Raw genomic sequence first — 25,295 nt, forward strand, 5'->3', positions numbered from 1 at the left:
GCATTTGATGATAAACTATGTGTTTACTGTACATTTATAATATATTGAGAAGAAATAAGGTGGTATAAAGTGGAATAGATAGTCTTGTGATAATTGTGCGTGTGTGTGTTTGTGTGTTTAGCGGCAGTGTTTCTAGAACACTGGAAGAGGAGGCAGCGATGTTTACAGCACAGCTGGGATCTGACAGGCATGGAAGACGATGAGGTGAGAAAAGTCCAAAGCATTTTAGAATACTAGAAACATGATCAAAGTTGCGGAACATCTTTAAAGGGGTCATCGGCTGCTAAGTTCACTTTTACATGTTGTTTGAACATTAATGTGTGTTGGCAGTGCATGTACAAATCTACCCTATAATGAAAAAAATCCATGCATTGGTTTTTAATTAATGTAAAAATAATATTCCCTTTTTCAAATCGAGCCATTCTCAAATGCCTGTTGTTGTGGCGTCACACCGACAGAGGCCGCTCCCACGATAGTTGATTGACATGAGCGTTTTACCTCAGATCAGCTGTAACAGTCCGACCTCTTTGTTTCGATGCCGGAGCAGGGATGTAAGTTAGACAAGTATATCTCTGATTGAGCGATTGAGGTGTTATGTTGCTGGATGTAATAATGAACATAGTGGTCGTCATTTACTCCTGACATCTGAGTAGCTGAAGATGCAGTAGATTACGTTTGTTTGTGAAGGGAATGCGCCTTGAGAATTTGAACCAAAGTATATTATAGACTTTTCATTAAGACCCTAAAGAATCATATCAACTTGTGGAAAATGGACATCCGATGACCCCTTTAATATTTATTATTAAATGGGTGCATCTCTAAAATATGATTTTAAAATGTAAAACGTATTCACATCTGTGATTGCATCATTAATTCTAAAAGGGACATTGCTGACTGGACAAAAACTTGTTTGTGCACGATCTGTCAATATCGTGCAATATTGCAGTTTAAAAGAAGTGTATTCTATTTTAATGTATTTTAAAATATAATTTATTCATCTGATGCAAAGCTGAATTTTCAGCATCTTCAGAATTTTTCTGTCTTCAGTGTCACATGATCCTTCAGAAATCATTCTAATATGCTGATTTGGTGAATTCTAATAATTCCAAATTGCAGTGTTTCACTATTAAAATAACAGCTGTAAGTGCATCTATTCAGCAACCACAATCGCAGACAATACAGTCAAGGTCTCATGACAGAGCACAGACAGGCTGAATGACACTTTCATTTAAGATGAACATCTCACACGGAGATTGCTAAACTTTAGCTTTCTTGTCTGTCTGTGTTTTCATATCATCATCTGTGCTTCTGTAATAAAGAGTGAGTGTGTATGCATGGTTGCCAGATTGCAAAATAAAGCAAAAAACTGGGCAGAAAATGTATCCTGTTAAAGGATTAGTTCACTTGCAGAATAAAAAATTCTTTTTACTCACCCCCATGTTATCCAAGATGTTCATGTCTTTCTTTCTTCAGTCGAAAAGAAGTAAAGGTTTTTGAGGTAAACATTACAGGATTTTTCTCTATATAGATATAACTTCAGTGGGGATCAATGCATTAAAGATCCAAACTGCAGTTTCAAAAGGGCTCTACATGATCCCAGTCAAGGAATAAGGGTCTTATCAGTCATTTTCGCACATTGGAAACATCAAGCACGGTTAGTTCTTCGTCTGTGTACTTTAGTTCAAAAAGTTACGGTAGGGTAATAAAACTCAAAAATCTTATTTTCTCCTCCAACTTCAAATTCGTCCTACATTGTTGTTTTATCTTCTTTTTGTAAAGGGTGTTTGACTTTCTTTGCATGTTCACTTTGTAAACACTGGGTTGGTACTTCGGCCTACGTCATGCTTGACCTTTCCACCGTGACTATGTAATGCGTGAAGTGGAGCTAGTGCAAGACTAGCATTTGTGGTTAAAAAGTATATTAATGTTAGAAAATGACCAATTATTTTATAAGATAAAACCCTTATTCCTCGTCTGGGATTGTGTAAAACCCTTTAAAGCTGCAATTTGAACCTTTAACCTGTTGGCCACCATTAAAGTCAACTAAATGGAGAAAAATCCTGGAATGTTTTCCTCAAAAACCTTAATTTCTTTTCGACTGAAGAAAGAAAGACATGAACATCTTGAATGACATGGGGGTGAGTAAATTATCAGGATTTTTTTTTCTGGAAGTGAACTAATCCTTTAACAGAGAAGCTCTGATTTGGGGATTTGAATTCTTGATATCTGGCAACCATGCACATGAAAGTTTGCATAGTACAATGGTCTGCAATAATAGTTTGCCTTCTTTTTTCGACGATAATAAAAAGAGATTTAGGTATAGTTTTTTATTTTTTAAAATACATTTTGGTTTCATCTTTTTGCATTCCGTTGATACAGTCACAGTTATCATTTATCGACCTTATTGTCATCTCATCAGAACATTTTTCGTCATAGTTTTCATTAAAGAAGTTAACTAGGGTGACCGTTCGTGCAATTTCTCCTGGCCAGGATTTATATATACAGTTGAGTTCAAAAGTTTCAGAATCTACAATATGTTAATTATTTTACTAAAAGAAGAGGAATCATACAAAATGCATGTTATTTTTTAATTAGTACTGACCTAAATAATATATTTCACATAAAAGATGTTTACATATAGTCCACGAGAAAATAAAAGTTTAATTTATTAAAAATGACCCGTTAAAAAAAATTTCATCCCCTTGATTCTTAATACTGTGTTGTTACCTGAATGATCCACAGCTGTGTGTTTTTGTTTAGTGATAGTTGTTCATGAGTCCCTTTTTGTCCTGAACAGTTAAACTGCCTGCTGTTCTTCAGAAAAATCTTTTAGGCCCCACAAATTCTTTGGTTTTTCAGCATATTAGTGTATTTGAACCCTTTCCAGTTATGACTGTATGATTTTGAGATCCATCTTTTCACACTGAGGACAACTGAAAGACTCATATGCAACTATTACAGAAGGTTCAAACGTTCACTGATGACTCAGAACGAAAAACCATGCATTAAGAGCCGGGGGGTGAAAACTTTTGGAATTTGAAGATTAGGGTAAATTTAACTTATTTTGTCATCTGGGAAACATGTAAGTAACTTCTGTAGCCTCTGAGGGGTGGTACTAAATGAAGAAATATGATATTTAGGGAAAATAAGAAAATTGTACACATCTCCATTCTGTTCAAAAGTTTTCACCCCCCAACTCTTAATGCACTGTGTTTCCTTCTGGAGCATCAGTGACCGTTTGAACCTGCTGTAATAGTTGCACATGAGTACCACAGTTGTCCTCAGTGTGCAAAAATGGATCGGATCTCAAAATCAGTCATTGTTGGAAAGTACACAAAAATACTGGAAAACCAAAGAATTTGTGGGACCTGAAGGATTTTTCTGAAGAACAGTGGGCAGTTTAACTGTTCAGGACAAACAAGGGACTCATGAACAACTACCACTAAACAAAAAACGCAGCTGTGGATCATTCAGGTAACAACGGTATTAAAAATCAAGAGGATGTAAACTTTATAAATTCAACTACTATTTTCTCATATGTAAAGATCTTATGTGAAATATCTTATTCAGGTCAGTTCTAAGTAAACAATAACATGTATTTGTTAGATCCCTTATACTTTTGCAAAATAATTAACATTTTGCAGATTCTGAAAGGGGGATGTAAACTTTTGACCTCGGCTGTATCTTTTTTTTGGCATGTATGATCACCCTAAATAAACACTATCACCTATGAACATCAGCAGAAACTCGTACCAACACATTTCATAAAGCATTACGAAACATAATCCTACATAATAGCCAATTCTCTCTAGTGCAGACTCCAGCCTGCTCTTCATTATGTTTATCAAAATTCATACTTTCACTGTTCTTGAGGGTTTGAACCGTTCACCTGGGAGCTGATTCAGTCTGAACTGTGTGTGTGTGTTGTGTAAGGGGTCGAAGATGGTGGTGTGTATGTGTGTGTGACAGGACATGTGTATGTAATGAGATTGTGTTCTGCTTAAAGCATTGAGCTGAGTGGATGAAGGACTGCGCTCTCAACAGGATGCCATGGAGATCATGAGCGACACGCTAATGTGAACGATAATGAACTTCAATTACCCCGCATATTAAATAGTGTAAATATGTGTGTCTAACTCCATGTTTTCTTTGCTTTCATGCTCACCGATAGGAAAGGGCTGAGGTAAATCTATCTCTTGCTCTCTTTCTCTATCTGTGTTTCTATATGGTTTCCGACATGCTCAAATGCACAGCGTATTTGTCGCTCACACTTCCCCCACTCTCATCATCGCTCCATCTCCCTTTGCGTTTTTCTGCACAGCAGGAGGGTCAATTTTGCATTGAAGTGTATGGTGATGCTGTTTGATGAATCAATTTTGAATACGTAGGAAGAAGGGAGATTTACAGTGGATTAACATTGTAGTAACCTGTGTGTCAATGAATCCTTTATTGTGATTTTACGCCATTAACCTCAGTGCCATAATCCTGACCGCAATGTTCTTGCCAGATAATCACAACCTTATTTGAGACATTGAAAATGCTGCTTGAAACACATTTTATGTCATAAATATATCAGCTTAAGCATTCTCTGTTGAACATGCAACTACGTACCATGCTTGTACAGGATATTGGTCCGATAGATTGTGTCTACAGCACTGTTTTACATATTAACCAGAAAAGCCCTGCGGGTTACGTGCTTTTTAATGAACTTGCAGTTTTGCACCATACTGGCGTCTTTGCCTCAAGACAAGAAAACGCTTTAATGCGGAACCGAGATAATTATTTCTATTTGTGCATGTGTTTGTGAATCCTGTTTCTATGGAGACCGTTTTGCTTATGCATGTCTAAGGAACTGATGTTGGATTTGCTGCTTTTTCACATCTTTGGAGTGCTTGATCACTGAGTTTAAAGTATGTGTATGTGTGTGTGTTTGTATCACAGAATGAGCTACGACCAGCATATGAGGACTTCCTGCTTAAGAAACAAGAGAAGAAGGCAAAGAATAAGAAGAAGGAAGAGGTAAAATGCACATTTTAAAACTATAAGGTTTTAACCAATGAATTTCCATTATCTTCCATAACATTTCTAATTGACTGAAAAACATTTTTTTAAATAAATAAATAAAATAAAAAATACAGTAAAAATACTAATATTGTAAAATATTGTTACAATTTGAAAGAAGTGTATTCTATTTTAATATATTTTAACATTTAATTTATTTCTGTGATGCAAAGCTGAATTTTCAGCATCATTACTCCAGTCTTCAACGTCACACAGTCTTTCAAAAATCATTCGAATATTCTGATATACCCATAAAGTCTAATAATTATATTATAACAATTTTAGTTTATCCAGTCTATTATTAAATTTCCCATTAGGATTTTAAAAAAGAAATAATACATTTTATTTATAAATAAATAAATAATATATTATTTAAATTTAATAATTTGTATATTTTCTGTAATGTGTAATATTTATAGTAATTTTTTAATGAATAACTCTAGTAAAAAAAAAAAAAACATGGATTTTTATTTTGAATATATTTAAAAAAACTAAATATAATATAAAAATATTTTGTCAATTACAATTTTAATTTGTTTAGTAGTAGCTTTATTTTTAAAAATTAAATAAATTATTTTAATGTAATAATTTGTAAACATTTTTATCATATATAATAATTATAGTCATTTTAATGAATAACTAGTAAAAAACTTGAAATGTCTATATATATATTAATAGGAAGTCTGTAGGAAAGTCTATAATAATTTGGGTTTGTCTAGTAGGATCTTACTTTATTTTAATTTAAAAATATCAAATAATAAATAATTTTTAATTTAATGATTTATATATTTGCTTATAATATATAAGTACAGTAATGTTTAATGAACAACTCTAGTAAAAATTCTTGGAATGTCATTAGGAATTTATTTTTTATATAATTTATATTTATTTTAATTTAATATTTGTCTATTTTTTGTAATTTATAATAATTATTGTAATTTTAATAAATGAAATCTCTAGTAAAAAAAATCTTGGAATGTCATTAAAAATTTTAGTTTATCCAGTTTCTTATTAAATTCCCATTAGGATTTAAAAGGATTTTTAGGATTTTTTTATTATTATTATTATTATTATTATTTTTTTTTTAACACACATTTAATATATGTGCTTTTACTGTGAGGTTCTTTTCAATCACTATTAATCACTATTACCATCACTATTATCAATTCAGGATCTCAACTCTTAATTTTCACTTTAATTGAATTATTGCCTAAAAATGCACTGAGCTGAAATACCCGGAATACCTCACAAATTTTTCCAGGTAGATGTAAGAGACTGAGTGTGCGTGCGCAGTGCTTTTAATCTGTGCTCTGTGTTCTAGCCGGACGCAGGAACGGATGACAAAGGAAGAGAGAAGCTACTGTCAGCTAAAGGAGGACAGTCGCCGGTGAGGAGGGGGGAGATAATTTGAGAGTTTACTGTGTGTCTGTCTAGGAGAGAGCAAGCTAATCAACTTAAGCAGAAGAGGCGGGGCTTCAGGGATAATGCAGTTAGTTCTCAGCTGTCAGTCATCGAGTGGTCACTGCGCTGACCTCCGCCAGACCCCTCCTGCCCACCCGGCTCACATCCGACTTTCTCCTTATCACGCCCCTCATTAGCACTCTCATATCTTTTTCTTCTCATTATCTGACAATTTAATTAATTAGATAACAAATGACTCAGGACAATGTTGGCGCTGTGTTTTTCCCGTCTGAAATGAGCAGTTCGGTCGCAATTTCACTTGATGTGATTTTGCGGATTTCTGTTACCGTCATTGTGCCCTTGTACGTAGCGGCGCATACACACGACACACGTATGCGCTCAAACACTGTCTGCGGCGTACACGCTCACTACACACGGCACTCAAAGCAGATTACCTCTCTGGGTATTCCACACTAGATTATGCAGGATTAGAGTCAGAGCTGGATTAAAACGCGCAAGTTAGAATGGTGTCCTTCCTCTAATCAAAGACACATGTTCGCTGTGTATGTGCGTGTACCTGAGAGAGTGTAGTGTTTTAATTCAGATTTCATGCATGCGCGTCGGGGGGAGGGTTGGATCCGTGCTGTTCATTAACTTCAGCACCTCAATCAAATCACTCGTACTTAGTTTCAGTGATTAGTTTGTTCCAAGGCCAAAAGTAGTTCCTGTCTGATGCACAAAACCTCCACAACAGTTGTAGATTTTATAAATTAATATTTAACTGTTTTTAACTTAAGAGCTACACTATATATTGAAGGCCAAATGGTCAATATTAGCATATTTTTAAAGATGTGTGGAATTTTTTAGGTATAAGCAACCAACTAATAGGTTGATTTAACAAAAAATGCTAAATACTGTGGTGTTTTTTTAATGAACTTAACTAAATATTAAAAAAATAGATTTAAAAAATGTGATTACAAGTTCAAAATTTATAATTTTCTAACATTACCTTTTAAAATTATTTACTTTAATGTAATTCTATTTTTGATGTTATTTTATGTAATTTATTTTTAGTCATTTTTTTCTTTTTTTTCCCCAAAAGCAGTTATCATATTAGCATAATATTTTTCCAGAAGCATATAAAAATTTTCAAAGATGTGTGTCATTTTTTTTAGTTATAAGTAACCAATTAATAGGTTGGTTTTACCAAAATGTTAAATACTGTGGTGCTTTTATTTATTTATTTATTTATTTATTTTCCAAAATCCATTTTCTCATATTATTATTAATTATTTATTTTACAATTAACACATATCATATTAGCATCATATTTCAGCTGTACACTATAACGTTTTGATGCCATATGTAAAAAAATCTATAGATGTGTATCAATTTTTAGGTATAAGTAACCAATTAATAGGCTGATATATATATATATATATATATACATATATATGTATATATATTAAAAAAAATTGATTAACAGTTAATGTAATCTGATTTCCTAAAATTACATTTTAAAAGTCTTTTTTATTATATTTTATTTAATTTTTTATTTATTGTATTAATTTATTTTATTTTTTCACCAATTTTTTCATGTTATTTCATCTAGTAATTAATTATTTATTTATTCCCCAAAAGCAGTTATCATATTACCATCATATTTCAACTTTACACTGTAATGTTTTAATGCCGTATTAGTCCAGAAGCATGTAAAATTTTTTAAAGATTTTTTAAATATAAGTAACCAATTAATAGGTTGATATTACCAAAAATCTTAAATACTGTGGTGCTTTTAATGAACTTTAACTAAATATTTAAAAAAAGATTTTTTATTATTTAAATTTAATTTTTATTTAATTAATTAGTTTTTTGCAAAGTTCACCAATTTTATTTTCATGCTATTTGATTTATTAGTTTACTTTTAGTTTTTTTTTTTTTTTTTTTTTTTTTTTTTTTTTGCAAAAGCAGTTATCATATTAGCATCATATTTCAACTAAGTAACCAATTAATAGGTTGATTTTACCAAAAATGTTAAATACTGTGGGGCTTCTTTAAAGAACTTGAACTAAATATATATAAAACATATCAGAGATTCATTTAATCTAATTTCCTAACATTACATTTTAAAAGTCTTCATTTTAATTTGATTTATATATTTCATTTTTTTTGTGTGAAATACAACAAATTTTTTCATGTTATTTTATTTATGAATTTATTTTTAGTTTTTTTCTTTCTTTTTAAAGCAGTTATCATATTAGCATAATATTCCAACTGTACACCATAATGTTTTGTCATAATGTCATATTTGTCCAGAAGCATGCAAAAGTTTTAAAAATGTATTTGTCATATAAGTAACCAATTCAATGGTTAATTTTATTAAAAGTTTTAAATACTGTGGCGCTTTTTTAATGAATTTTAAGTAAATATTTAACAAAAAAAAATGTGACTAAAAGGTCATTTAACCTAATTTCCTAACATTACATTTTAAATGGATTTAATTTTATTTTATTTTAAGTAAATTTTTTTGTGAAATCCAACAGCGTATAATGACCAGTCTTAGGGGCTGTTCACATGCACCATCCAAAAAAAAAAAAAAAAAATTATAACGAATAATAATTATTAAAATAATCTACGAGAACAGGTAAATCGGTATAGTTATAGTTATTGTTCTTGGCATGAACAGACCTTTATTCTTAGTTTTCTGTTGTTTGTTTCTTTTTTTCTGTTTTATTTTATTTATTTATTTATTATAAATTTTAATTATATTATACATTTCATTATTTCATTAAATATTATTTATTTTTATTTATTATTAGTTTTTTCTCTCCCCCCCCCCCCCCCAAGTAGTTATAATATTAGTACATTTCGGCTGTACACTAACATTTTTATGCTAGATTTGTCCAGAAGCATGTAAAAATCCTAGAATAAATTCTAGATTTAGTTTAAACATTGATATTCTGTTTAAAAGGACTCCTGTTTCTTGAAGATCCAACTACCTGCAGAGTTCACTTTCAACCCTGATCAAACACACCTGTCTGTAATTATCAAGTGCTCCTAAGTGTTTAATTAGCTGGTTGAGGTGTGTTTAATCAGGGTTGGAGCTGAAATCTGCAGGCACAGTAGGTAGAGCTCCAGGAATGGGATTGGGCATCCTTGGTATAGACTTACAGTATTGGCCATCATATTGGATATTGCCATTACATACTGTAAAAATAACAATAGCTTATCAGTTTCAGACAAAATGTGATTACTGATCTCCAGTAGCTGGTGTATTCACAGCTGACATGTTGAGCATTAAAGGAGAAGTCCACTTCCAGAACAACAATTTACAAATAATTTACTCACCCCCTTGTCATCCAAGATGTTCATGTCTTTCTGTCTTCAGTCGTAAAGAAATTATGGTTTTTGAGGAAAACATTTCAGGATTTTTCTGCATATAATGGACTTCATTGGTGCCCCAAATCTGAACTAAAATGTAGTTTAAATGCAGCTTCAAAGGGCTCTAAACAATCCCAACTGAGGAAGAAGGGTCTTATCTAGCGAAACAATTGGTCATTGTTTTCGAAAAATACAAATTTGTATACTTTTTAAGCACAAAAGCTTGTGTGGCACAGACACTGTGATGCGCGTCCAAGGGTCGTTCTTGAACGATTCGTTCATTTTGAATGAATCTTTAATGTATCTCGGGAAGAACGAGTCGTCTCGGGAAGTGATTGGTTCAGTCGCACATGCGCAACATCCTATTAGGTTCTGTACTGGAATTAGTTCACCTGTTTCGAGTCTTCGGGTTTTCCGAGTCGTTCGTTCATCTTATGGGGCCGTCACGTGATGCTGATTTTGCTAAAATGAACGAAATGACTAGAAAAAAGATTCAGCAAAATTAACTACCTACGTTTAACAACTACTTCTTCGATCCACCACAAGTTCATCGTCTGTGTACTCCAGCTCAAAAAGGTAGAGTATGTTGAAAAACTCCTGACTTACTTGCACTTTCTTAGTCTTTGCGCGTTTACTTTGTAAACACTGGGTCTGTGGTTCCGCCTACCTTTTGATGTGATTCAATAGTATGTGAACGCACATACTGTGCTACACGAGCTTTTGTGCTTAAAAAGTATACAAATTTTTATTTTCCGAAAACAATAACCGATCGTTTCGCTACATAAAACCCTTCTTCCTCAGCTGGGATCGAAGACTCAAAGGTCCGAGTTGGTAAAATGATCCGAACTTCCCATCACTACTATGAATCATGTCTAAGTTCATCGTCTGTGTACTCCGGCTCAAAAAGGTAGAGAATGGAGAAAAACTCCATCTCATTTTCTCCTACAACTTCAGAATCGTCCGACATCGTTGTAGCTTTTTGCTTGTAAACAGCATTTCACTTACTTGCACTTTTGTTAGTCTTTGCACATTCGCTTTGTAAACACTGGGTCTGTGGTTCTGCTTACGTTCCACGTGACCTTTTGACGTGATTCAGTACGTAGTGTCGTGAATCTCAGAGCCTGTGCTACATGAGCTTCTGTGCTTAAAAAACACCTTAGATGACAAGGGGGTGAGTAAATAATTTGTGAATTGTTGTTCTGGAAGTGGACTTCTCATTTAAGTAACATCCTGTTGTTCTTGTAGCTTGCCTCCGAGTCTTTGTCATGGACAGACCGGCTGCCAGGATACTGCATCAACATATCCTCTATACTCCTTATGGTGAGTATCTTTCCCCAGAAGACCATTTGTCACAGTGTTTCTATCATCAAAACTCATATTTATCTGTTTTTTTCAGGTTGGGGTCACGTTCTCTGCCGTATCTGGAGTGATTCTCTACCGCATCATTGTGTTTGCCGTTATGTCAATGAACCCTGATCACGAGGCCAAGGCTAACGTGCGTGTAACCGTGACAACCACCGCCGTCATCATCAACTTGCTGGTGGTTCTGGTGCTGGATGAGATCTACGGCGCTATAGCGGCCTGGATTACAGAGCTCGGTGTGTGTGTGTGTGTGTATGTGTGTGTGCATTTACATGACAAAAGATGAAATGTGTTGCATTCAAAAAATGTTTGGGTGACTCTAACCAAGGAAAGATCATGCATTACTATTATAAATGTGATGTTAATGTCATACTTTCAGAGATTCCAAAGACTGAATCGACATTTGAGGAGCATGTGATCTTGAAAGCTTTTTTGCTGAAGAGCATGAATGCATTTGCACCTGTCTTCTATGTGGCCTTCTTTAAGGGCAGGTAAAATGGCATCCCATTAGCATACCCACCCAAACTAATGTGACGTTCCGTCTCTGTTGCGACCAGTGATAATTGGATTATTATAATGTACTCTGTTGTTGTTTATCATGTCCAGTGTGTTGCAGTGTAGTTGTGTGCTTGCTGTAGTATTGTGTTGTGTGTACACTAGTGGTGTCTATAATGTATACTGTAGTGTTGTGTGTCTGTCCTGTCTACTCCATTTTTGAGAACGTTATCTATGTTTGTCTATATTGTATATATCACTTTGAAGTGAGCATTTGTTTCATAGAAACATTTTTATATATTTAAAAAAAAAATTGTTGACCTAAAATCATGCAACACAGAGAAACAAAAAATATAACACTTTACAATAAGGCTCCATTTGTTAACATTAGTTAACTACACTAGTTAACATGAACTAACAATGAGAAATCCTTTAGTAATCTTAGTTAATATTTCAACATATACGTTATAAGATTGTTATAAAGTCAAAAGTTATGTATTTGTTAATATTACTTAATGGACCTGAACTAACAAGTATTTTTATTAACGTTACCAAAGTTTAATAAGCACTGTGACAAATGTATTGCTCATTGTTAGTTAATGCATTAACTAATGTTAACTAATGGGGCCCTATTGTGAAGTGCTAGCAAAATATGATACTCTAGAGTAATTTTATACATATATATATATATATATATTATATATATATATATATATATATATATATATATATATATATATATATACTTAATCATTTTGTTAACATGAACTAAGAATGAACAGTACTTCTACAGTATTTATTAATCTTAGTTAATGATAATTTCATTAATTATTAAAATCACAAGTTTTATTTGTTATCATTAGTTAATGCACTGTGAACTAACATGAACATACACTGAAAAACTGCATTTTTTTATTAACTAACATTAACAAAGATTAATAAACAGTGTAATGAATGTAATGTTCATTGTTTGTTCGTGTTAGTTAATACATTAACTAATGTTAACACATGACACCTTATTGGAAAGTGTTGGTAACACCTTTAAAGTAAAGTTCCATTTATTAACATTAGTTAACTACACTAGTTAAGATAAACTAACAGTGAAAAATCATTCAGTAATCTTAGTTAATTTTAAAAAATTGTATTTGTTAATATTATTTTTTTAACAGACCTGAGCTAAGAACTATTTTTTAGTAACATTAACGAAGTGTAATAACCATTGTAACAAATGTATTGGTCATTGTTAGTTAATGCATTAACTAATGTTAACTAATGGAACCTTATTGTAAAGTGCTGTCAAAATATGATACTATAGAGTCATTTTATATTTATATGGTAACACTTTACAATAATATTCATTAGTTAACTACAAGGTGCGTTTTTATAGCATTAGTTAATGCACTGTGAACTAACATGAACAATGACTGTATTTGTATTAACTAACATTAATAAAGATTAATAAATAGTGTAATAAATTATAAACATGTTTGTTTTATAAACAAGTGTTACCCACTTTACAAAAAGATTTCATTTGTTAACATTAATTAACTATATTAGTTAACATGAACAATCATTATATTAGCAATTATTAATGTTAGTTAATATTACTAATACAATTATTAAAATTTAAAGCTGTACCTATTAACATTAGTTAATGTACCTTGAATTAACTAACATTAGAAAAGATTAATTCTGTAAAAAATATATTATTCATTGTTAGTTCAAGTTAGTTAATGCATTAGTTAACTAATGGGACCTTACTGTAAAATGCTGCCAAAATATGACACAGTAATTTTCTATTTTTTTGGTAACACAATAGTAATACAATAAGGTTTATTAGTTAACATGAACTAAGAACTAATACTAATACTTCTACAACAGTTGTAGTTATGTTAGTTAATGTTTAATTCAGCTTTTACTAATGCGTTATTAAAATCACAAGTTGTGTTTGTAAACATTAGTTAATGTACTGTGAACTAACATGAACAAACAATGAACAACTATATTTTTATTAACTAACATTAAAAAAGATTAATAAATAGTGTAATGAATGTATTGTTCATTGTTTGTTCATGTTAGATAATGCATTAACTAATGTTAACAAATGATACCTTATTGTAAAGTGGGTAACATTTGTTTGTCAAATTAACTATATTAGTTAACATGAACAATAATTATATTAGCATTCATTAATGTTAGTTAATATTACTAATACATTAAAATTTAAAGTTGTTATGTTAACATTAATGTATTGTGAATTAACAAACCTTTTAATTAACATAAAAATTATACATTAATAAATGCTGTTCGTTGTTAGTTCATGTTAGTTGCAATAACTGATGTTAACAAATGAGACCTTTTTGTAAAATGTTACGTTTTTTTAATATTTTCATTTTATTTTTGTATATATATATATATACTTATATGTATGTACTATATATTACTTGTTAATGATGATCTTTTATATAATTATTGTATACTTTATATTTTATATAAGTATTGAGACCTATTTTGTGCACTTGAACATGCATTTTTCTCAAAATTATTTGTACCTCATTTTTTACCCAATTCAAAAATATATAATCATTTTATTAATATATTACTTTTTTTCATGTCTAAATTTCTAGATGCAAATTATAGTTCTATAACAACCTGTTTTGTGGTGTCTGTGTCTTACATGTAGTGTTGTTGTGTGTCGTACATATACACAATTGTGTTGTAGTTTACAGTGTAGTGTGTCACTGTGTAGTATGTGTGGCTTTAGTGTGTAGCACCAAAATGCTGAATTTCTGGGTTACATGGTTTAATCCAGAGAATAGCAGCGTTGTTTGCATTTCAAAAAATCCTTCATAACTCTGATGTGCTAATTTAGGTTTGCCGGTCGTCCGGGTGACTATGTTTATGTCTTTAAGGATTTTCGCATGGAAGAGGTAATTATTAAAACGATAATATGTTTGTCTTCAGCGTTTAAGCCTAATGTAACTAACTATTGCATGTACATGTGTTTTTGTTCTAGTGTTCTCCAGGTGGCTGTCTTATTGAAGTGTGTATTCAGCTGGGAATCATTATGCTGGGAAAGCAGCTCATTCAAAATAATGTGTTCGAAATTGCCATTCCGTAAGTGTTTTACACACACATGCAAAGTCTTCCCCGTAGTCCTCCTTCTAATTTTCTTTGATTCCGCAACATACCCTCAGTATATTAGAGGAAGCCCCTAACTCTCTTGTTAAATTAAATTTTAATTCTTCACACTGTTTAACATTACCAACACAGTGCATGCTGAGTGGATGGAAGGAAGTGTTTAAAATGACACAGGTAAATCTGTTGACATTACAGAAAGCTGAAGAAGATGTATCGCACGTATAAAGAGGAGAAAGACGGATCGGAGGATGAAGAGGATAAGGATTCTAAACGAGAACCACAGCGCTGGGATTTGGACTATGATCTGGAGCCATATGAGGGTTTGAGCCCAGAGTACATGGAGATGGGTGAGTACCACATGCTCGAATGCTTCACAAGCTCAAATGTTGTATCGCTTTCATTGTTCTACTTCATTTAAGTCCATTAAATCCACAAAAACATTATTACTATGTGCTTTATAGTCAACATGCAACTTGAAAGCCTCATTTGGCTGTTTAATGGTAGTTTTGTAGCTTGAGTGTTACAGTTAGCAAAATGTTTATCTTAATACACATTGCTGGCTTTTTTTAATTGTTCACCCATGTACTTTATTCTTAAGATTTCTTTCAAATGTACAATTTTAACATGTGACAATATGACTGCTGTTTAAAGTTGCTTTAATAATTGTAATAACGAAATAACTTATAATATAATTGTTAGGCATTTGTACCAAGTAATGTATGTGCACTACTAGTCAAAAGTTTTTGAACAGTGAACTTTTTAACATTTTTAAAGAAGTCTCTTCTGCTCACCAAGCCTGCATTTATTTGATTTGAAGTCCAGCAAAAACAGTAAAATTTTGAAATATTTTTACTATTTCAAATAAATGTTTTCTATTTGAATATATTTTAAAATGTAATTTATTCCTGTGATCAAAGCTGAATTTTCATCATCATTACTCCAGTCTTTAGTGTCACATGATCATTCAGAAATCATTCTAATATGCAAATTTGCTGTTCAAGAAACATTTTTTATTATTATTATTATCATCATCAATATTTAAAACAGTTGAGTACATTTTTTTAGGATTCTTTGATGAATAGAAAGATCCAAAGATCAGCATTTTTCTGAAATAAAAAGCTTTTGTAACATTATACACAATACCATTCAAAAGTTTGGAGTTCATAATATTTTTTTTTTTAAATAATAATTTTTAATGATAAAAAATAATACTTTTATTTAGCAAGGATGCTTTATATTGATAAAAAGATGATGATAAAGGCATTTATAATGTTACAAAAGCTTCAAAAAGTTCTACTCAGCTTTTTTAAACATAATAATCATAATAAATGTTTTTTGAGCAGCAAATCAGAATATTAAAATGATTTCTGAAGGATCATGTGACTGGAGTAATGATGCTAAAAGTTCAGCTTTGAAATCACAGAAATAAATTACATTTTAAAATATATTAAAATAAAAAACAGCAAAAATATTTCAAACTTTTGCTGTTTTTGCTGTACCTTGGATTAAATGAATGCAGGCACATCTGCTCAATACAAACAAGTATTAGTTTTTCCTTTGAAGAGGTTGTTTAAGGAGGTCTGTGATGACTTTGAGGAACTGGGTTTGATTAAGGACACGGATCATTTATGTATGTGTGTGTTTGTTTGTCTGCAGTTATTCAGTATGGATTTGTCACACTCTTTGTGGCCTCCTTCCCGCTGGCACCAGTCTTCGCTCTGCTTAATAACGTCATTGAAATCCGACTCGATGCGGCAAAATTCGTCACTGAAATACGCAGACCTGATGCAGTCAGTGCTAAAGAGATTGGTATGAAATTTTGCAGTAAATATGTACAGACTTACTCATGGTTACACCTAACATAACTGTTATTTGATCTAATTCACACTGTCACATATTTATCTTCCCTTTCCCAGGCATATGGTACAACATCTTGAGTGGAATCAGCAAGTTTGCAGTCATTACAAATGTGAGTGATTGTGACTGTGTGAAACAAAATTCATATTTAGTTTCTGGCTTGTTTAGTATGATTTACACTGCCAGTCAAAAGTTTTTGAACAGTAAGATTTTTAATGTTTTTTGAAGAAGTCTCTTCTGCTCAACAAGCCTGCATTTATTTGATCCAAAGCACAGCAGAATATTCTTATTTAAAATAACTGTTTCTATTTGAATATTTTTAAAAATGTAATTTATTCCTGCGATTTCAAAAATAAATTTTTTAGCATCATTACTCCAGTCAAATCATTGTAATATTCTGATTTGCTGCTAAAAAAATGATTTCTGAAGTATCATGTGACACTGAAGACTGGAGTAATGATGCTGAAAATGTAGCTTTGATCACAGGAATAAAATTACATTTTAAAATATATTCAAATAGAAAACAGTTATTTTAAACAGTAAAAATACTTCAAAATTTTTGCTGTATTTTGGATCAAATAAATGCAGGCTTGGTGAGCAGAAGAGACTTTTAAAAAGATTTTTAAAAAAGACTTGTGTCTCATTGCATGTATAGATTTTAAGGTTTTTCCTCTTTCTACCTCTCTTTCCCTCAAGGCATTTGTAATCTCCTTTACGTCTGAATTCATTCCTCGGATGGTGTATCAGTATTTGTACAGTGAGACAGGAACCATGCATGGTTATACCAATCATACACTGGCTTATTTCAACACAAGCAACTTTAAATCTGGTACTGCCCCGCATGACACCGACTTTGACAGACAACTTCGTATTTGCAGGTACACACACATAACACACTCATGAACTCTGCTAGCCTACATTATCTGATAACATTCTTTCTTCTGATCAACAATTTATCATCTTCACAGATACAAAGACTATCGAGATCCACCCTGGTCTCCTGAGTCTTACCAGCTTTCTAAGCAGTACTGGTCTGTGCTCGCTGCACGCCTGGCATTTGTAATTTTTTTCCAGGTCAGTCTTTGTTAAACTGCTTTTCTTATCATTCAGTGAACATTGCAGGTTAAATATATAGTAAGCTCTATTTACAATTAAAAAAATTGTCTTGCTTGTGCAAAATTGTTGTGTCATAGCCATGTCATCCTAGTATCATTTACATCCATGGAATTATACAAGGAAGGGTTGTAATGTAAATATCCCTAAGGCATTTTCATGAATTTATATGTACATATAATCTTTGCATGATAAAGGTAAACAGCTTTAGCTTTCATTCCACAATGAGGGGGGCTCAAACTCTGATTTCCCCTTCTTTAACCTACAAGTAGGAGATTAAAATAGAGCTGAAATAAATAAATAAAGGTGGAGGGGATTCAGCAGTGGCCTATTAACCATAAATTTGACTGACAGATAAGATGAAAATTCCAACAAATGGTGTTTACATAACTAATGCTTAACCAGAAATTCAAAAATTAAATTCCCCATGAAAGTTAGCTAGTTAGAGCTAGTGTGCTCCAAAGCAATGACAAAATTCGAATTTAGAAGATATAAGCATTCAAACCTTACAGTCTCTAACTTCCACCAATATGGATCAATGATTTCGATGACATCACCCTGCACTTCAGCTTCTCATCTAACTTTCTGTCCAATGAGATGCTCTCTAGAATCCGAAAAGTCCTGCCCCCTGTACACTATAAACAAACACTAAAGCTGTGGCTGAAATCAGTCACTTGTTCACAGAAATAGTATTTTCTGTACAGTTCATAGCACATAATGCACTATATAGGGAATAGGGAACAATTCAGACAGTGTACTGTAAATATGACACCACAAAACAGAATGCTATATTTTATAGTGATATGGATGAGATTGTGGGTTCTATACGCTGTAAAATGTGGCTTTACCGAGCTCAGGGGCTCTGGTCCAGGCTGTGAAATAAACTAAACGCTATTGGCTATTTTATATTTTATATACATTGGCTATTTTAAAAAAGGAGGCAGGGCTGCCTGATACATCCCACCCTGTCTTACTGTTTCAGTTGAAATGAAGTCAACACTTCACCTTTAAATTCTTAAAGTAAATAAAGCTAGCTAAATGTCCTTTAAATTGAATCAATATTTAGACATTTCATAAGTATACATTTAAATCCATCTTCTAATTTTTATTTTATTAATATAAATATGTGACACTGCATCACAAAAATAATTGGAAATGTGAGCTTTCCATTGATGTATGGTTTGTTAGAATATGACAGTATTTGACTGAGATACAACTATTTGAAAATCTGGAATCTGGGGGTTCAAAAAAATAAATTGAGAAAATCACCTTTAAAATTGTCCAAATTAAGTTCTTAGCCATGCATATTACTAATCAAAAATTAAGTTTTGATATATTTACTGTAGGAAATTTACAAAATATCTTCATGGAACATGATCTTTACTTAATATTCTAATGATTTTGGCATAAAAGAAAAATTTATAATTTTGACCCATACAATGTATTATTGTTGGCTATTGCTACAAATATACCTGTGCTACTTAAGACTGGTTTTGTGGTGGTTTTTGACAATAATATGCAAAATAACAAAAATGTGTCAAACTTTAACAGGCCAAATTTTCTAAATAGTTTGAATTAAATCTGGTCATTGTAAAAAAAAATTCTATGGTTTTTGTTATTGCTGGCAAGATTAAAATGCTTGGACAAAAAAAAAAAAAAACATTTAACTGACAAGATTAAAACTGCCCACAAACTTACACTGTAAATGCATTGTTGTACAAAGGTTTTCTCATGTTCTTGCACACTGAGAGGCAAATGCAAATTACTTAAAGGTATAGTTCACCCAGAAATGAAATGATTTACTCACCCTTATGTTGTTCCAAACCCGTAAGAATTTCCTTCATCTTCAGAACACAAATTAAGATATTTTTGATGAAATCCAAGAACTTTTTGACCCTACATAGACAGCAACGGAACCGACACGTTCATTGCCCAGAAAGGTAGTAAAGATATTCCTAAAATAGTCCATGTGACATCAGTGATTCAACCTTCATTTTCTGAAATCACATTCTACGTCAGAATGGTGTCTCCTGCGTTAGCAGCACCACACGTATGCGTCGTGGTACTCTTGTGAACACACAACGAAGACTGATACGGAAGGGAAGAAATTGTTGAATAAAGTAGTTGTTTTTGTTTTGTTTGCGCACAAAAAGTATTCTTGTAGCTTCATAAAATTACGTTTGAACCACTGATGTCACATGGACAATTTTAATGATGTCCTTACTACCTTTCTGGGCCTTGAATGTGTCAGTTGCATTGCTGTCTATGCAGTAAGCTCAGAAAGCTCTCGGATTTCATGAAAAATATCTTTATTTGTGTTCTTATGATGAGAAAAGGCCTTATGGATTTGGAATGACATGAGTTTGAGTTATTAAGGACAGAATTGTTATATTTAATTCCAAATATTCCTATAAAATAGAATTGAATGTTTGATTCTATATGTTATTGTGTTGTAGAACTTGGCCATGTTCCTCAGTATGCTGGTAGCATGGCTGATCCCAGACGTGCCTCGTTCTCTAAAAGAGCAGCTGAAGAGAGAGAAAGCACTCCTGATGGATCTTCTGCTCACCGAGGAGACAGACAAGCAATGCACCCAGTCACACCCAATGACACCTACCAACAATGATGTTGTCATCAAGGATCTAGAGGAAGGATCACCGGAGGAGCTGCCTGTCTGCAGTGGGGTAATGCTAAGCCAGTCAGACGAAGAGCTGAAAGAACTTCGGGTGACCAACGGAGAGGAGGAAGAGCTTGAGGAACAGCCCATTGCATCCACCAGTGATCTACCGGATAGACCTCAACCTTCAACCTGTGAAACTTTCAATACAACTTCAGAGTCCCTGTCTAAGATAGCCTGCCATGATGAATCACCCACCACGCCTTCAGCGTGTTCAAATCAGTCCATTCATTCAATCAAAACTGGTTCGCTATCACGGCACCGAGAGTTCGACTTAAATGGACCTCCACCTCGAGAACCAAGTTCCAGGGCTAAGAGCCGTTGCCGAACCCTTCCGCCAAGGCATGGAGGACCTGAAGCCGAAGCGCATGCAACCAGATCAAGCCACTCGACCACATTCACACATCTCGACCATAAAGTCCCTCCATCTCCTAGCGAGCTCACCCGGATGCTTCCTAGAGGACCATCTAAAAGCCAAACATCTGTCTCGGATTCACTGGATTCAGAGCTTGGCCATTCCATAGCGCTTCCTCGCCCACCATCAAAACCGGAGCTTGCAAGCAGCCTTTTGACAGTCCTGCCACGTCCTCCTTCGAAACCAGAGCTTGTGGGCAGCCAGTCAACGGGACTACCAAGGCCTCCCTCCAAACCAGAGCTAATGGGAAGCACAACGAAAGGGCTTCCGCCTCGTGATCCAGGCTCGAAAGTTAAGGCCCGATGCCAGACTCTTCCTCCGAAGCATAAAGGATCAGAGACTCCAGGGGAGCCGAAGACCAGACCTAGTCACTCCACCACCTTTACACATCTCAGTCAACAGATTCCCCCATCGCCCAGCGATCTCAAACGTAACACTCCCGTATGAGTGTGACAAGAAGAAGTGGAGCAACTTCTCAGCACCTTGCATCCGATCACCATTCTCAGTGCCAGGCAACCCATGCCATCAACAACTCATCTTTGTCTCACGAGCATCTTCAATAACTTTGGATGTGGATCAATTGTTGATGGCTTGGTGGAGATTCATGGGTTGGTTAACTAGGGGGACTTCTTTTGCACAGAATCACCAACTTTATTGGAGGACCAAGTGCATGGCTTGTGCATTCTAGTATTGTTCTGGAGCCATTTGGCTCGATGACTCTTAAACATTGTCTTATACTGTGACTTGCCATTCTCTCTTTCACATGTAAACTCCTGTACAGACATACACAGATATATACACACACCAAATCTCATTAACCTGACCTCTTGAACCAGAACAGGGGAGAAGAGAGAGAGGCTTAGGAATATGGGCCAAAGGGCTTTGCAGTCCATGCCGATGTGTTACTCAGCAAGTGGAACTTTCATTTCGTGGTGTTGTTCTCTCATGAGTTTTGCTAACATGTACTTACACAGAATAATAACTAAATGTGAACTTATTAACACAATACGTCAGCTTCAGAATGAGCCAACTTGTTTGTGGAATTGTCTTTTTGTCTTTGGTGGAAACATCTGTAGTGTCTCATTCACATGGCAAGTTAGCACGTAGCTTGGCAGCACGCTCATGATAAAGAAATGTGATGTTGAAATGGATTCAAAGCCAATTACGTTGTACATTGCAAATACACTAGTATTTTACATAATCCCATTTAGCACTATGCTAGCACGGCTAAAGCTAAAATAAAGCATGCTTTATTCACTGTGAAGAGGTTTTCAGGGATTTAGACCCAATTGTCATTTTCAAAGTTCAATGAATGCATACAGGCCATGTTCGCACTGCCAAGTTTTTGAATGCATTTATCAGTGTCAATCCTATAACTCCATACAAGCAATAGTTAATGTCTCACAGCTGTAATCAAGACAGATGTATGCCAGCGCTTTTGCCTTTTCTATTTTTCAGCAAACTAATTTTAGCATACTGAGATGTATTGGCGTCTGGCAATTCTTAATGCGTCATTAGTTACTCTGTGTGTACAGAACAGGATTAAGGGATTAGTTCACCCAAAATGAAAATTATGTCATTGTTTACTCACCCTGACGTTGCTCCAACCAATATTGGTTTCTTTCATCCCTGGAACACAAAATAAGAAATTATGTCCTTCTCTCTTTGATCTAATAAAGTGAATGGCTATTTGCAGTCGAGGTCTAAAGTTTACATACACCTTGCAGATCTGCAAAATGTTAATTGTTTTACCAAAATAAGAGAGATCATACAAAATGCATGTTACTTTTTATTTAGTACTGACCTGAATAAGACATTTCACATATAGTCCACAAGAAAAATAATAGCTGAATTTATAAAAATTTCTCTGTTCAAAAGTTTACATATGCTTGATTCTTAACACTGTGTTGTTATCTGAATGATCCACAGGTGTGTTTTTTTGTTTTGTGATAGTTGTTCATGAGTCCCTTGTTTGTCCTGAACAGTTCAGAAAAATCCTTCAGGTCCCACAAATTCTTTGGTTTTTCAGCATTTTTGTGTATTTGAACCCTTTCCAATGACTGTATGATTTTGACAACTGAGGACAACTGAGAGACTCATATGCAACTATTACAGAAGGTTCAAACACTCACTGAGGCTTCAGAAGGAAACACAATGCATTAAGAGCCGGGGTGTGAAAACGTTTGACTTTGAAGATCAGGGTAATTTTAACTTATTTTGTTTTTTGGAAAACAGATAAGTATCTTCCGTAGCTTCTTAAGGGCAGTAATAAATTAAAAAATATATATATTTAGGCAAAATAAAAAAAATGTACACATCTTCATTCTGTTCCCCGGCTCTTAATACATTGTGTTTCCTTCTGGTGCATCAGTGAGCATTTAAACCTTCTATAACAGTTGCATGTGAGTCCCTCAGATGTCCTCAGTGTGAAAAGATGGATCTCAAAATCAAATACACAAAAATGCTGAAAAACCAAAGAATCTATGGGACCTGAAGGATTTTTCTGAAGAACAGCAAGTGGTTTAACTGTTCAGGACAGACAAGGGACTCATGAACATTTATCACTAAACAAAAAACACAGCTGTAGAGAAACACAGTATTAAGAATCAGGCATATGTAAACTTTTAAACAGGGTAATTTTTTATAAATTCGACTATTATTTTCTCTTGCGGGCTATATGTAAACATCTTTTATGTGAAATATCTTATTCAGGTCAGTATTAAATAACACATAACATGCATTTTGTATAATCCCTCTTATTTTGGTAAAATAATTAACATTTTGCAGATTCTGCAAGGTGTATGTGAACTTTCAACCTCAACTGTATACTTTACAAACTCCAGACAACTCATATGCCGTATTCTGAGGCCAAACAACAGCTTGTGTGACAAAACTCAAACTATAAAAATAACTGGAGTTGACAGCTGTATTAAGCTGCAATGTGAGCATGGCCTCTGTGTATTAAAGTCTATGTGGAATGGCAGGTGTGTATGATACGCATTGTGCTAACAGGGATGAATTAGCTAAGAACAGTTACAAACCAGCGTTCAAGTAGAACATTCACGTCCATGTTATTTCTAGAGGTCTTGAGAAACTCTGACAATATTTTGATATTATAATGAAGAAAAAAACATGATTACTGTTCATAATAAAAAGTGGAAAGAAAGAAGTTTCTGTTTATTATTTAGTATCCTCAGGCTAGATATTGCATAGAATCTGTAGCCTGGAGGGGGGAAAAGCTGTTTTGTTAGAATGCACTGCGACTTTTGAATGGCTGTCAATGGAAAATACACTTTTGTGCCTTATGATGTTGTAGTTACAGCAACTACCAGCAGGGGCTTACTGGATCATGCTTGACACAGTGCTGTATACTGACTCTCTAAATGGTGTCTAGTCGTCCACCACTAGATGGAGACAACAGGCAAACCTACACAAATACACAGTGAGGCCTGGGACACTACTGAGACAAAGAACTAGGACCAGAATCAACTCATGCATGGACTAGTGAGTATAGGTGGGGCCAGTGATTCATACACCGATTTCTTCTGTCCTGCATTACCACATACAGAACTTTCCCCCAGTATAAATCTTTCCATTTACGTTTAATCACTCAGCAGACACTTAAAAGCGACTTAAATGCGTTAGAGGACTACTGGAGATTTCCTTTATCTTTATCTTCCTTTTTCCATTGTGCTTTATCTATTCAAAAATACGCATGTTCTAATTAAGATTACACAATATCTAGTAGGAGTTCAAAGATCCCGTTTTTCAGTTTCAGTTTGCGCTATAGGAGTTCTAAGAGTTTTCTTCAAATAAATTTCTTACATGGGCATTTTATCTGATTGCTAAGCATAAAAACCCAAATTACAGTATGTGTTCTAGAAGATCTAGATTTTCGTTTGTTTTGTTAGAATCCTGTAAAAAAAAAAAAGATTAAATTTTCACTTGGTTCTAAATTAAGATCCTGTACACATTCCCACAGGATTTTTTCTCAAGTATATGCTTTCATACCAAATCACTCACAAGTTAACCGAGAAGTTTTCCTGTAATTCAGCTGGTAAAACACGACCTGAGCAACCAAGGTCACAGGTTTGATTCTCACCGAATGCACACACTAATTAAAAGAAAAAAACAACATAAAGCTTTACCACACTGTAAGTCATTTTAAATTAAAGCATATCTGCCAGGAGCATAAATGTAAGTACTAAAACAATGACCGGCAAGTATAAATGTCACAACAAAGGGTACATTTCTATTATTCAACCTGTGAGTTATTAACCTGTTTAGGGCATGCAATATTTCAAGGTTCATGTCCTCTCTCTCTTTCCATCTAACTCGGCTTTTCTTTGACTATACCTGAGGTGATTGTGGCCCCTCCCACATATCCAGTTC

At 33.7% G+C, this 25,295-nt stretch overlaps 1 protein-coding gene across 2 annotated transcripts in view; it reads left to right on the forward strand.

Moving 5' to 3' along the window:
• LOC127180678 (anoctamin-1) overlaps positions 1–22,146 on the forward strand; it is a 37,858-nt gene extending 15,712 nt beyond the window's left edge. Inside the window, exons 13-27 of one of the 2 annotated variants that reach the window (XM_051134884.1) lie at positions 122–204; positions 4,172–4,183; positions 4,942–5,019; positions 6,383–6,448; positions 11,089–11,163; positions 11,240–11,441; positions 11,585–11,696; positions 14,573–14,630; positions 14,717–14,817; positions 15,037–15,188; positions 16,498–16,650; positions 16,758–16,810; positions 17,395–17,576; positions 17,667–17,772; positions 20,268–22,146. In XM_051134884.1, coding sequence (XP_050990841.1) covers positions 122–204; positions 4,172–4,183; positions 4,942–5,019; positions 6,383–6,448; positions 11,089–11,163; positions 11,240–11,441; positions 11,585–11,696; positions 14,573–14,630; positions 14,717–14,817; positions 15,037–15,188; positions 16,498–16,650; positions 16,758–16,810; positions 17,395–17,576; positions 17,667–17,772; positions 20,268–21,350 — 2,516 coding nt within the window. In that variant the 3' untranslated portion in view covers positions 21,351–22,146. The remainder of the gene's footprint in view (positions 1–121; positions 205–4,171; positions 4,184–4,941; positions 5,020–6,382; positions 6,449–11,088; positions 11,164–11,239; positions 11,442–11,584; positions 11,697–14,572; positions 14,631–14,716; positions 14,818–15,036; positions 15,189–16,497; positions 16,651–16,757; positions 16,811–17,394; positions 17,577–17,666; positions 17,773–20,267) is intronic. The other variant, XM_051134885.1, reaches the window with a different exon arrangement.
• The last annotated feature ends 3,149 nt before the right edge of the window (positions 22,147–25,295 follow it).

This window comes from Labeo rohita, chromosome 18 (genome assembly GCF_022985175.1).
Source record: "Labeo rohita strain BAU-BD-2019 chromosome 18, IGBB_LRoh.1.0, whole genome shotgun sequence".
NCBI lineage: Eukaryota > Metazoa > Chordata > Actinopteri > Cypriniformes > Cyprinidae > Labeo > Labeo rohita.